General features: G+C 42.6%; 1 protein-coding gene across 1 annotated transcript in view; it reads right to left on the bottom strand.

Annotated features, from left to right (window-relative positions):
• cpped1 (calcineurin-like phosphoesterase domain containing 1) overlaps positions 1–13,738 on the bottom strand; it is a 232,790-nt gene extending 219,052 nt beyond the window's left edge. Inside the window, exon 1 of the mRNA XM_078559130.1 lies at positions 13,377–13,738. Coding sequence (XP_078415256.1) covers positions 13,377–13,446 — 70 coding nt within the window. The 5' untranslated portion in view covers positions 13,447–13,738. The remainder of the gene's footprint in view (positions 1–13,376) is intronic.
• Positions 13,739–14,173: the final 435 nt, after the last annotated feature.

Here is a 14,173-nt window from a genome sequence, read left to right as displayed (position 1 = left end):
TTACAAGGCATAATATACCCAACTGGTATAAAACAGCATTTCCTCCCACTCATCGCAAACAATGTCGCAGGACATCCAACATCATATTTAAAAATTCCTAGAGTTCAGCATGGGTTTGTGACACACTTGATATCCTATTTATGCATAGGTGCAAAGCAACCTTAATGAGGGGAAGAAAGCCAAGCATTTCATTCTGAGCTCCGACATAGAATCTGAAGGTTACAAGCGGTGTACTGACTCTAAATCATCCTAGGGATTTATAAGCTGCTATGATCTCCTAGATTCCCACATAGAGTAACTAGCCAGCTGTACTAAAAATGACAGGCCGTGTTAGCAGTGAAACATCACAATTATGCTTCAGACTCCACACTAACTATGCGCGATGTTACAGGAGATCAGGGAATAGAATATTTTATAGACCAAAGCAGTTGGGTGCACTACAATATTTTCAATGCTCAGTGCTAGCACCCTCCGACTAATTTATTACAATTATGACCCTAGAGATCATTCTTGATTTAAACTCTTTCCCAAGTCTTTTAAGAACATCACAATCAAATGTGATACTCATTTATTTTAATAAATAATTATTTCATCATATAGAAGCAAACCAGACAACTCTGAAACCCATCACCTGGGACACTTAAATACAAATGAATTTGTCCCATTTACAAAATCATCCCCATTGAAACTAAAGCTATCAAGACCAATCTGCATTTCTACTAAATTTTTGCTGCTTCAGAAGTTTTATAAAAACCACCAAATCCCTTCAGATACATCTCCACTTATACACTGAAAAAAAAATCAATCAGCGATTGAACTAGAAAGAGATGAAAGCAATAAAACCGAAATGTCATCAAATCACTTTTTGTGCAAGAGGATTGCTGACAAAACAAATTGATTAGAAACAGAATTGGATGAGACAGTACCAATACTGAGGATCAATCTGCCTCACAACAGGTGCAGTGGAATTATTATTTTTTTTTATATAAAACTGCTTTTATACGAAAAGGAGAGTGGCAAAGCAAATTGGTTCTCCAGTATACTGAGCCCCACAGACATGCAACTTAAAATCTGCAATTCTGCACAAACCAAATTCTAGATACCATCAGCACACAAGGCGAGGATGAGCACGGTCATCCTGGGCCTCTTTAGTATCCCTCCATCTGGCAGATTACAAGATGACAATGGCTAAGACCTGGGTTGCTGTCTGGGCAAAGTGGATAGTGCAGAAAACCAAAAGGAAGGAGAACAAAGAAATGAACTAAAAATGTGATAAAAGCCAAAATATAAATCTATTCACTACAACATAACATTGAGAATATTCAAGCAACCATCACTTGAAGGCAGTTTATTGATTCTCAGTCAAATGGGCCTGACTGGGGAGCGCTGTTGGGCAAAAGGCGGCAATAATATTTCATGACTAATCACATAAACCTTTGACAGAATATCACACACCTACATGGTGGATGTGCTCTCCAAAATGGGGTTTGGAGAGGGAATCCGCAACTGGATCCAACTACTCCACACTAACATGAGTAGCACAGTCTCAACGGGTGGGAATCAGAAAGCTTTCCAATTAAATCTGGAGTCAGGCAGGGCTGCCCTCTCTCCCCTGTCCTGTTTGTGTGTTGTATAGAACCCTTTGCTGAGTCCATCAGGAAGGATCCAGGCATAAGAGGAGTGACAATCCCAGGCAGTGGAGGCACTCAGGTCAAAGCCTCCCTGTGCATGGACAATGTCGCCGTCTTCTGCTTGGATCCGCTGTTAGCGCGCAGACTGACCAACATCTGCGGCCAGTTCAAACTGGCCTCAGGAGCCAAGGTAAATCGTGGCAAGAGCGAGGCCATGTTCTTTGGGAACTGGGCTGACCGATCCTTTGTCCTCTTCACCGTCAGGTCAGACGGCCTGAAGCTGCTGGGGATATGGTTCGGACAAACCGGGGCATGCGTTAGAAACTGGAAGGAGCGAGTGGCTATGGTGGAAAGAAAACTGGGCACGTGGGAGCGACACTCCTGCTCCATTGAGGGTAAGAATCTGGTCATCAGGTGTGAGGCACTCTCAGTGTTGCTGTACGTGGCGCAGGTCTGGCCCATTCCTCACTCCTGCACAATGGGGAGCACCTAAGCCATCTTTCGCTTTATCTGGAGGTCGAAAATGGATCGTGTCCACAGTGATGCGATGTACAAGCCTCGAGATAAAGGGGAGAAAAACGTGCCCAACATTGCCCTCATCCTGATGGCCACCTGTGTGTGCGGCTGCATCAAGCTGTGCGTAGACCCTCGGTACACAAACACCAAGTGTCATTACCTGCTGAGGTTCTACCTGTCCCTGGTGTTGCGAAGGATGGGTCTAGTCACGCTGCCGCGGAACGCTCCAAGTAGTTGGACCGTGCCGTACCACCTGTCCCTCGTGGAAAAATGTATGCGGACCACACCTTTGACCACAAGTCCATCAGGCAGCGGTCGGCACGTAACGTCTTAGAGGCCCTGTGGGAAAAGGAGATGGTGGATCCTGTCGGATGGTTCCCCGAGCAGACTGTCAAAGTAATTTGGCAGAATACCTCATCACCAGAACTGTCCAACAAGCACCAAGACGTAGCTTGACTGGTGGTGAGAAAGGTCCTCCCTGTCAGATCCTTCCAACACACCAGGAGTCTCACCCTCTCTGCACGTTGCCCTCGAGGTGGCTGTGATGGGGAAGAGACCGTTGTTCACCTCCTTGTGGAATGTGCCTTTGCAAAGAAGGTCTGGAGAGAGATGCAGTGGTTTTGTCGAGGTTCATCCCAAGCAGTGCTGTGATACAAGACTCTGTGCTCTATGGGCTGTTCCCAGGGACACACACCGAGACAAACATCAACTGCAGCTGGAGGATCATCAACTCGGTAAAAGACACTCTTTGGTCTGCCCGAAACTTGTTGCTCTTCCAGTGCATAGAGTCATCCCCGACCGAGTGTTGCAGACTGGCACATTCCAAGGTCCAGGACTACGTGCTGAGGGACGCAATAAAGCTTGGGGCAGCCGCCGCAAAGGCGCAATGGGGAAAGGTTGCTGTCTAAGACCTTTCTGCCATAGTGCACTGAGGGGCTAGGAAAGGTATAGGCTTCTCGAGCTGTACGGCTCACAATAAATGTATGATATATGTTGAAAGTGCAATGGTATTGAAGTTGTCTGACTGTCTGTAATGACCATATTGAAATGATTGTAATATTTCATTGATTGTATTGAAGCACCTCGTGATCCATGTGTAAAAGTTGAATCTGATTGCACTTTGTGATGGCAATTTAGAAATGCTTTGTAATGTTCTTTCAGATATTTTATGAATAAAGTATATTTTCAAAAAAAAAAATCACAAAAAATATGCTTTCTGCTGAATGATCAGAGTGCCTTTAAAGGTCATCCCATACTTTAAAAAGTGTTAATTGTATATCAAATCTGTTTAACTATATGCAAGTGGAGGACATTAATTGGGTTTCACTTGAGCATACATAAAGATACACTTACTAAAACTATGTGGTTGAGTTAGGAGGTATATATTTGGAATGTTTCACTTTGTAAATAAATGGAAGATTGAGTAAAGATTGGCACCAGTACTATCCTTGATCAACTGGCTTTCTGGAGCATCACTTATTGGAATGAATTGATGCGTAAAATAGGTGAAAACAGAACAGCTGTCCATTATACACCCCGCCCTTTACACATCCTGCCTGATTAAAGTCAATAGGAAAATTGTGCAGGGGATATAATGAGTGGCTGATCTTATATCACTCACTTTGCACCATCACTGAAGGTTAAAATTACCATCATTGTTTTTAATACTATGAAGAATGGAGATATGTGATAGTTGTCACTGTAGCCCCAATTTTAACCCCTCTCCCACTGTATTCAACAAGTGCAGCCCGTATGCTGATTAAGATATTGGCAGTGTGGCACTTGCTGAAGCCAAGCTTCTCTCACACTCCAAGCATTTTAACAGGCATGTTTCAGGCATGAGACCCTGGTTCCAAGCTGTCGATGGCCTCACTGTCACTCAAACACCACAATCTGATGTAAATCAGATTCTGACTATATTTTAACCTGTAGCTGTGAGGTCAGTGCAGAGTGCCAGCCTTCCCAGGAAAACTTAGCAAGCAGAAAAGGGCCAGAAAGGTAAACTTATTATTTACTTTGTTTAAAAATATTTCTATGGGCAGGAATAACACTAGTGCCCAACAAGAAATTGTTGGGCCACTGCGCCCTGGGCGTGCATGATCACTTCAGACAGCAACGTACTGTCCCCACCCCACCCCCGCACCATTCCATCTACCTTAGCAGAAACTTATCCCACAATGTTAAAAAGGTGGGGCAGAGGCAGCCATGAGGAAATTCCCATCCATTGGTTTATCTTCAGTCTAACCAATGATTTGTATAGATTCAGCATTACCTCTATCCTTTTGTACCCTGGTCTAACCTAGGATACCATGTATTTTACGGAATCGATGTGTCCTCCCACTTTTAAAGAATTGTACCAGAATCACTAAGTCTCTCTGTTCCTCCACTTTTAAATACTACTATTGGGTACATTTCCCCTCCTTGTTCATCCTTGTGGAACACTTCCCATCACATCTGTGTGTTAATTATCACTATAGGCAGCTATCATCCCAATTTACTAATTTGTCTGTCTTCCTGAAGTCACTTAATGTTCTTCACTGTTAACAAAACTCCGTCTTTGTATCGCCTACAAATTTTGATATTTCAGATCATTTATATAGAGAAGAGGTGGCAACAATCACTTCATGGACACCACTGTTCAGATCCCTCCCGTCCAAATATATTCAGTAATCACCCTCTCAGTTTTCTGATCTTTAGCCAACTGTCTATCCATGGCGTCACATTCCCTTTAATCCTTGTGCCTTAATTTTAAATTGACAAACCTATAACATAGCACCTTTTCAAATGTTCAACCTTTAACATAGCATTAACATTTGTAGATGTGAAATGGTCAGAATGTCTTGTGATCAAACTTCTAGAAACTCCATATACATAAATGATTATTCCTTCACTGGTTTCTTACAATTGCTCCTGTTGAAACTATTCTGGACAGGTTTATTGATGACATTTTGTAATTTAACTGAGATTCTGGATTAGTGCCAGAAACAACATCTTTACATAAGAAGTGATCTAAATTATTTGAACAAAATAAACCCACTGGATATTTCACTGGACAGTAACTACAGCTATGCAGGCACTTAAGTAATTTTTTAGATGCATTTAATATGTTTACCATTTGCCAATCTTAACTGTTCCTTGTACATAATTCACATCAAGTACTATAACTAATCTTAGCAAACCTATGTGTACTGCATAAAGAAGCCATATTTATATTCGATTCTAATCCTACAAGAGTAAGTGTATTTTCCTTTATAAGTGGAGAATGAAGCACAACACAAGTGTTTACATAGTTCCTTTAATACAGTAAAATGCCCCACAGTGCTTCACAGGAGCATTGTTAAAATATTAAGACAGGTAACCAGAAGCTTGGTGAAAGAGGTAGGTTTTAAGGAATTTATTAAAAGAGGAATCGTGGCGATCTGGGAAGTTTAGGGAGGAAATTCCAGAGCTTAGGGTCTTGGCAGCTGAAGTCATGAATGTCAATGACGAAGCGATTAAAATTGGTGGTGCACAAAGAGGCCAGATTTGGAGGAGCACAGATATCTAAGGGTTGCAGGGCTGGAGGTGGTACAAGAGAAAGGAAGGGGTGAGGCCACGGAGGGGTTTGAAAACACGATGAGAATTTTAAAATCAAAACTTTTGCTTTATCAATAAGCTCACTTATTTCTTCAAAGATCTTTCTCAGACATGAGTTAGCTTTTACAGATCCATATTGAGTAGCCTCAATTAACTTCCCTTTTTCTATGGGAGCATTAATTTTATCCTACATTATCATCGCTTCTTGAAGTTTGCCCATAACTGATGTTAGGTTTCTTGGTTTAAAGTTACTTTCTTTATCTCTTTCTTCACATTTGAGCAGAGGTTTTACATTGACAACCCTACAGTCATCTGCCACAAACTTCATATCCAAGGATGCTTGAAAAGATTGTAGTCAGAGCCTTTGCTATTCCCTCTCTGGAAGGAAAATACATTAGACCCTAGTGCCTTTTCCGCTTTGGGTTCTACCAATTTTTCCAGCACTACATCTTTGTCTACAGCTAACCTATCTAACTCCTGCATCTCTTCCTCCTGCAGCATTTCATTTCCAGTACCAGACCACTCTGACAAACTGTAACAAAAAACACATAGTACTTCCACCATTGCTTCATTCTCCACTTAAAGGAAAATACACTTACTCTTGCAGGATTAGAATTGAATATAAATATGGCTTCTTTATGCAATACACATAGGTTTGCTAAGATTAGTTATAGTACATAATGTGAATTATGTACAAGGAATAGTTAAAATTGGCAAATGATAAACATATTAAATGCTTCTAGAAAAATTACTCAAGTGCCTGCATAGCTGTAGTTATTGTCTAGTGAAATATCCAGTGGGTTTATTTTGTTCAAATAATTTAGATCACTTATGTAAAGATTTTCATGTTGTTTCTGGCACTAATCCAGAATCTGTTAAATTACAAAATGTCATTAATAAACTTGTCCAGAATAGTTACAACAGGAACAATTGTAAGAAACCAGAGAAGGAATAATCATTTATGTATATGGAATTTCTAGAAGTTTGATCACAAGACATTCTGACCATTTGACATCTACAAATGTTAATGCAATTTCCTTATAAAAGTTGCCTCGCCCACCACACCCCTCCAAATGGGTGAATATCTTTGCTCGTGGTTTTCTAACAGCAGCCGTTGTGCAAAAAAGTTCCAAGATACTCAAGGCTAACCAGGAAAGCAGGTAAACTGAGGGCAGAGTAACCAGAGGTTGGAGAAATTTTGGGGTCAATATTAAACATCCCTCCTCCAACACGATGGTTATGAATGATCAGATGATGCTACTGGAGTTGTTGGTTGAAGGAGGAATGTTGATGCCAGGGGAACCTCCTGTTCTTCTAATAGTACTGCAAGACAGGTTATATTTACCCAAAAAGGGTAATAGGGTTGTGGCACGTTGTCTCATTCAAAGAATTCCACCACCGCGCAGCATTCTCTCAGTACTGTACTTAAGTGGCTGCTTAAACCAAGCGCTTATAAACATGGTGGGGTTTGAAATCACAATCATCTGACTCAGAGGCGAGAGCATTAGCAGCTGCCAAGCTGACAACACTAACAACAAATAGCAAGTTTCTGAAAACATTCCTTTGTTAAGGGAGAACTATATAGGACAAAATATTAGCCAAACCTTTTCAGCTTGGCTAACGCCATAAAACAAACATACCGATTCTAATTTAATGATAGTAAATGAGAATGATACACCACAATTCTATGCGTGGTTCAACTGAATTCCCACAGCAAGGCACAACCCTTACTTGACCAATAAGTACTTGTTTGTTTCTCTTCTCACGGTTTGTGGTTTAAGTTAATCAAGTTTTTGTTTATTTCTACAGATGTGACAATAAATTAGCATCACAGAAACTTTACAGTGCAGAAGGAGGCCATTCAGCCCATCAAGTCGGCACTGGTTCTCTGAAAGAGCATCCTACCAAGTCCCACTCCCCTGCCTTATCCACGTAACCTTAAACATTTGCTCTTTTCAGGTAGCAGTCCAATTCCCTTTTGAATACCTCGATCGAACCTGCCTCCAACACCCTCTTAGGAAGTTTGTTCCAGACTCCAACCACCCTCTGGGTGAAAAAAACTTTTCCTAACCTCACTTATACTCCTTTTGCCAATTATTTTGAATCTGCTTTCTCTAGTTCTTGATGGGAACAATTTCTCACTATTTACCCTGTCCATACTTCTCAGGATCTTGAATACCTCTATCAGCCTGCTTTTTTCCAAGGGAAACAGACTCAATCTCTCCAATCTATCCTCATAGCTACAGTTCCTTATCCCTGGAATCATTCTTGTGAATCTCCTCTGTACTCTCTCCAATGCCTTCACATCCTTCCTCAAGTGTGGTGCCCAGAACTGGACGCAGTACTCCAGATGAGGCCTAACTAGTGTCTTATACAAGTTCAACATGACCTCCTTACTTTTGTACTCAGTACCCTTATTAATAAAGCCTAAGATATTACATGCTTTATTTACTGCTTTCTCAACATCCCCTGCCATCTTCAATGACTTATGTACATATACAGCGAGGTCCCTCTGTTCTTGCACCTCCTTCAGAGTTTCTCCCTTTATCTTATACTGTCTCCATATTCTTCCTGCCAAAATTAATCACCACATGCTTCTCTGCATTGAACTTCATCTGCCACTTGCCTGCCCAATCCATCAATATGTCTACGTCCTTTTGAAGTTCAAAACTATTCTTATCACAGTTGACAACATTTCCAATCTTCGTATCATCTGCAAATTTTGAAATCGTGTCCTAAACACAACAGGGTAGATCATTAATATATATCAGAAAGAACATTGACCCCTGGGGAACTCCACTACAAACCTTCCACCAATCTGAAAGACAGCCATTTATCACTACTCTTTGTTACTCTTCCTGCCACTCAGCCATTTATTTTTTCCATGTGCCTACTTTCCCTTTTATTCAATGAACTAGAATTTTGCTCATAAGTCTGTTGTGTGGCACTGTATCAAATGCCTTCTGAAAATCCATATACACTACATCAACAGCATTTCCCTTATCAATCTTCTCTGTTACCTCCTTAAAAACTCCAGCAAGTTAGTTAAACATGATTTTCCCTTGCTGAATCTATGCTGGCTTTCCTTAACTATCCTGCACTTGTCTAAGTGACTATTGACTTTTGTCCCGAACTATAGTTTCTAGAAGTTTCCCTACCACTGAAGTCAAACTGACTGGTCTGCAGTTGCCAGCTTTATCCTTGCACCCCTTTTTGAACAACGGTGTAACATTCGCAATTCTCCAGTACTCTGACACCACCCCTGTGTCTAAGGAAGTCTGGAAGATTATCACTCATGCCTCTGCAATTTCCACTCTCACTTCCTTCAGTATCCTTAGATGCACCTCATCCGGTTCTCGTACCTTATCTATTTTAAGTAAAGATAGCCATTCTAACACCTCCTTCTCAATTGTAAATTCTTCTAGTATTACCAATTACTTCCTCGCCCACCTTGGAGATAGCATCTTCTCCCTTTACAAAGATAGATCCAAAGTGCTCGTTTAATACCTCTGCTATTTCTCCTGCCTCCATGTGCAAGTCCAATTTTTTTTAAATCACTAATATGAAATTCACGAATATGAAAAAGACTAACCAAAGTACCAACATACAATTGATACATGTAGGACAGATCACAACACTCTGAGAAAAAAATAAATATATTACCATTCTGAGGCTGACCATAACCCACTCATTACTCCAGTCCCTTAGTGGAAACACTTACAGCTCATCGTTGATCTGATATTCCAATTCCACTTTTACAGATGGATCCCAATCGCTCAGAATGATTATTTGTGAACTAAAGATAACAATCATAAAATCGACGTAACCACAGGTGGTAGCCATACAATTCATCATGCCTGTCAGTACTCATTATTCATAAAAGTTTGTTGACTCCACTCCCATTTCCCTGTTCTTTCCCCCATATGCTTTTATTTCATTTAAGTAAGAATTGTATTATGTTATTAAAATACAGTAAGTCTTTGTTTTAAATTGACCGTTTTAAGTCATTTCAATTTAACATTGTGTTTTTAATGGAGCTGGTATTTGCATTTACCGTTGTGGGTTCGCATTAATGTTGTTTCACGCCAGGAGAGATGCAGGGTCGCGGAGCCCAATCAGCACCATTTTGGAGAAGCCTCTCCCACTCGCCGACCCTCCAGTTCCAAATCAAGCCTCCCGCTTGCTGCCAACATTCCCACTCGTCACCTCTCAAACTTGTGGCTCACCCCCATGACCCTGCAACTCAAAAGCTATTCTCACTCCATAGGTTGCATCCTGCGTCTCACTGCTCATCTTCCAAGCCCTCACTCACAGCAAGGGTTCGGGAGAGGGAAGCAATGAACAGCAGGGTCGGCCAATAGGAGCAGGAGAGGCAGCCAGCAAAAGGGTCGGGGAGCATGATTGGCAGGAGTGACGGGGAGTTGGGGGCAAGTAGAAATGCTTTGCATGTTTCTTTTATATTTTAAAATTTTAATTTAAAAGTTATTTTGTCCACAAATGTAGTAATTTAGCAACAGTATATAGTATTTAAACTTATAGGCTATAAAGTTTTAATGATTTTTTTCCTCACGGAAAAAGGTCCCTCAGAACTTAACTAAAGCTTTTACATTGGTTGTAATGAGAAATGTGATTCGCTTAACGTCGTTTCAATTGATATTGCACTTTTCAGGAATGCAACTACAACGCTAATTGAGGAATTACTGTATCAAATGATATCCTCCCTGGCAATTTTTGCTGCAACCAAGAATGGAATTGTTCTCACATCCCAAAACCACAATAGCTTACTACTCACAGGACTCACGTTATTGTAAGCTATTTGAATTGTACGATACAGGGTAGCTTTACAAATATTTATTGGGGGCATTTTATGCACAAAATTGTCTGCTTTTGAAACAAAGAGCACCAAAACACTAAATATGCAACAAATTAAACAAAAGTAATAATAAATTCCAGTGAGGGATGGGCAGAAATTTCTTCCAATTAAATAGTGGGAAGACGGAGCTATTTTTTTTTCAGTCCCTGCTCCAAACTCTATTCCTTGGCTACCAATTCCAGCCCTCTACCTGGCAACAGTCTGAGATTAAACTAGTCTGCTCGCAACCTTGAGTCACATTTTATCCCAAGGTGTGTTTCCAACCTCATATTCATGCCATCACTAAGGTCGCCTATTTGCACCTCTGTAACATTGCCTGACTTTGCCCTTTTCCACTCATCTGCTGCTAAAACCCTCATTCATGCCTTTTTTGTTATTCACTCATGGGATGTGGGCTTTGCCCATCCCTAATTGCCCTAGAGGAGGTGTTGATGAGCTGTCTTCTTCAACTGCTGCAGTCCATATGGCATAGGTACACCCACATTGCTGTTAGGGAGGGAGTTCCAGGATTTTGACCCAGGAACAGCGATATATTTCCAAGTCAGGATGGTGAGTGGCTTAGAGGGGAACTTCCAGGTGGTGGCGTTCCCATGTATCTGCTGCCCGTGTCCTTCTAGATGGTAGCAGCCGTGAGTTTGGAAGGTGCTGTCTAAGGAGCCTTGGCGAGTTCCTGCAGAGCATGCGCTGCATTCCCAACATCACCTTTTGTTATTATGGACTGTGAACTATCAGTCCAATAAGTTAAAGATGTCATTCCAGAGCATTTGCCTTAGCTTTGTACAAAGTTCAATGAATGAGGTGCAATTTGCTGGAACAGGGCATCTCACAGTACACCCAGTTAAGATTTTTCCTGAACTCTTCAGCTCAAAAACATTTTGCCCTGGTAAATTGTTGAAATTGCGAGCTGATAAAGTACAGCAAGGGCAACAGAGCGGCATAGTGCACAATTGTCTATCTCTTTAAATGGATAAAATTAAAGGACTCAGAAATAAATAGGCAAGGCCAGGAAAGAGGGTGACTGAGTGGGGGAATTAAATCACATCATGTATAAAAACAGAAATAAAAAAAAAAATTGGATTAACAAAAAGAGACAGGAAGGAAAAATATTTTTCCCTCGTTTTTTTTTACAAGAAGCTTTTTTCATTTTTAAGGAGTTTCCCAGAATGGGAAATACATCTAGACAATACAGTCAGCAGCTCAGATCTTAGCACAGGAGACTGCCATTGGGTCCCTCATGCCTGCACTGGTTTTTACAGAAATCTATCCAATTAGATATGAAGTTACCCCATAATCTGCAATTTTTGCTTTAAATATGTGAAGAGTATACATTCAATGCCCTTTTGAAAGTTACAACTGATTCTGCTCCCATTACCTTTCAGGTAGCGTGTGGCAGATTGTGACAACTCATTAAGTTTAAAGTACTCATTTTCTTTCTGGTTCTTTTGCTGTTAGTTATTGGTGCGACCCTCAAGTGTGTTTACTGATGGAATGCAAGTTCCTCCCACCTCCAGTGTGACTAGTGTCCTCCCGACTATCAAAACTTCTCACACAACTGCTGCTGGCAGAGGGTCACTGAGGGAGAGGGAAAGGTAGGCAGCTGGAGGGGATGATGGAGAGATGTTTTCACTGGTTTTAGTAAAGAACTGACAACAGGTGAACGAACTGGTTCCAGCTGAAGTCGGCTGAAAAGTGCAGGTGCCAACAGGTGCAACTGGGAGCCTGATTCCAGTAGAATTACAGTCTTAACCAGTAGAATTACAGTGTTAACCAGTAGAATTACAGTGTTAACCAGTTGGCTCCAGCAGAATCCAGTTATCCCGGTTCAAAACCAGCTCCTGCCAGTTCAACCTTTCCTTCCCATCAGAGGTGTCAGCTGTGGCTCAGTTCATAGCACCCTCGCCTTTGAATCAGAGGGTTGTGGGTTCATGTCCCACTCCTGGAAACCAAGAACTGTGATTGTACTCGAAAGAGTTGCAATCTGTGACTGTTGATAACTCGAAAGAGTTTCCTTCCCATCAAAACAAAAAATAGCGAATCACAACGTGGGGGGGGACCCAATCTTTAAAACTATAAATGCAATAAAATCTTTATAAAGTGAAATGCAATAAACATCTGCAGATATGGCAGGTGACCGATGTCATGTGATCAAACCTCCAAACACCACCCCCCCCCCCCACCCCCCACCCAAAATGTGATTAATTTAAACTTATCAATTCGCATTAAAGTAAATTTCCCCATTAAGACTCCTGCACTAAGATGCACCTATTCGGATGGATGGCCGGGCCTGGCCGGGCGCTCACTCACAGCTATTCGCTGGCCCACACTCGGCGGCAAGTTTCTGCTCATCAACAACTTTGTAGGCCGATGTTTTTATGCCGACTGGCGCCGGTCCTGCCCTCCCTCATATATAAAAATCATATATATAAATAAAAATAATATATCGTCAGAAGGACGAACGGCAGAATCCCTGCTCGAGTTAAACCCAACCTCGGGGTCCCTTTCCCCACCCCGAGGGGTACAAGCTGACCAGAGGTTCGCCCCCCGGCCGCTCTGAGGTAATTGTCCGTCTCCCCTCCCCCTCTCCTCACTCCTCAAAGCCTAACGGACAACACCTGGGCGGAGAGGCGGGAATGCACGTCAGCGGGTTCTGAGAGCGCGAGGAGGGGGAAGCGAGACGTCACCGGGTTCTGGAAGGGGCCCCCCCACGCGAGAAAGAGCCGCCAGCGGGTTCTAGGTCACGGTGCGCGTGCGCGGGCTCGGGCTCGGGCTCGCGCTCTCACCTTCCCTCAGCCCCTTGAAGCGCCGGCAGTGGGCTCTGTGGAAAATGGACTCCTCCGCCTGCGCCGCCATTGTCGCTTTCTTTAATTTGCACTTCCTCCTCCTCCTCCTGACACCTCCTCCTCGATCCGCTGATCCAGAGTGAACCCGGTTCGGTAACGAGTGACTTCTCTTCAACCTGATTGATCCCTCAATCAGTCCGACTGGGGGGGTGCGGCTCGGTCTCAGGAGGCAATGGGAATGTCGACAGGTCGAACCCTCCCCTCACTAACTTCCCAGAGTTATATAGAGCGGCCCATGGCAGACTGTCCTGCTCCCTGGCTGCAGCTGGCCTCCTCCCCCCCCAACACTCCCCCCTCCCCCCCCCCCCAAAACTGCCCCCTCCCCCCCCCCACACTCCCCCCTCCCCTCCCCCCACACTCCCCCCCCACACCCCACACTCTCCCTCCCCCCACACTCCCCCCTCCCCAAAGCTGTTGTCATTTGGATTTGGATGTGTAATTGTTTTCACTGGTCCTGGTCCTGAACCCTGTCCAGCCCCCAAATTACATCGTCAAATGCTGCTCCCACAAAATGTCTTGTGGTCCCCTGTACATTTATATAATAAAAAAGCCTGTCTTCATATGAGGTACATTAAATAGATCGGATGCCCCATATTCTATTAATGCACTGAACTCAACTGGAGACACCCCAGAACTATTTATGGTTTTGCTGGGGTTTTTTTTTTAAAAACAAAAAACTACTGCGGATGCTGGAAATCCAAAACAAAAACAGAATTACCTGGAAAAACTCAGCAGGT

This window comes from Cetorhinus maximus, chromosome 15, assembly GCF_964194155.1.
Source record: "Cetorhinus maximus chromosome 15, sCetMax3.hap1.1, whole genome shotgun sequence".
Classification (NCBI taxonomy): Eukaryota; Metazoa; Chordata; class Chondrichthyes; order Lamniformes; family Cetorhinidae; genus Cetorhinus; species Cetorhinus maximus.
This window is presented reverse-complemented; position numbering and strand designations above follow the sequence as displayed.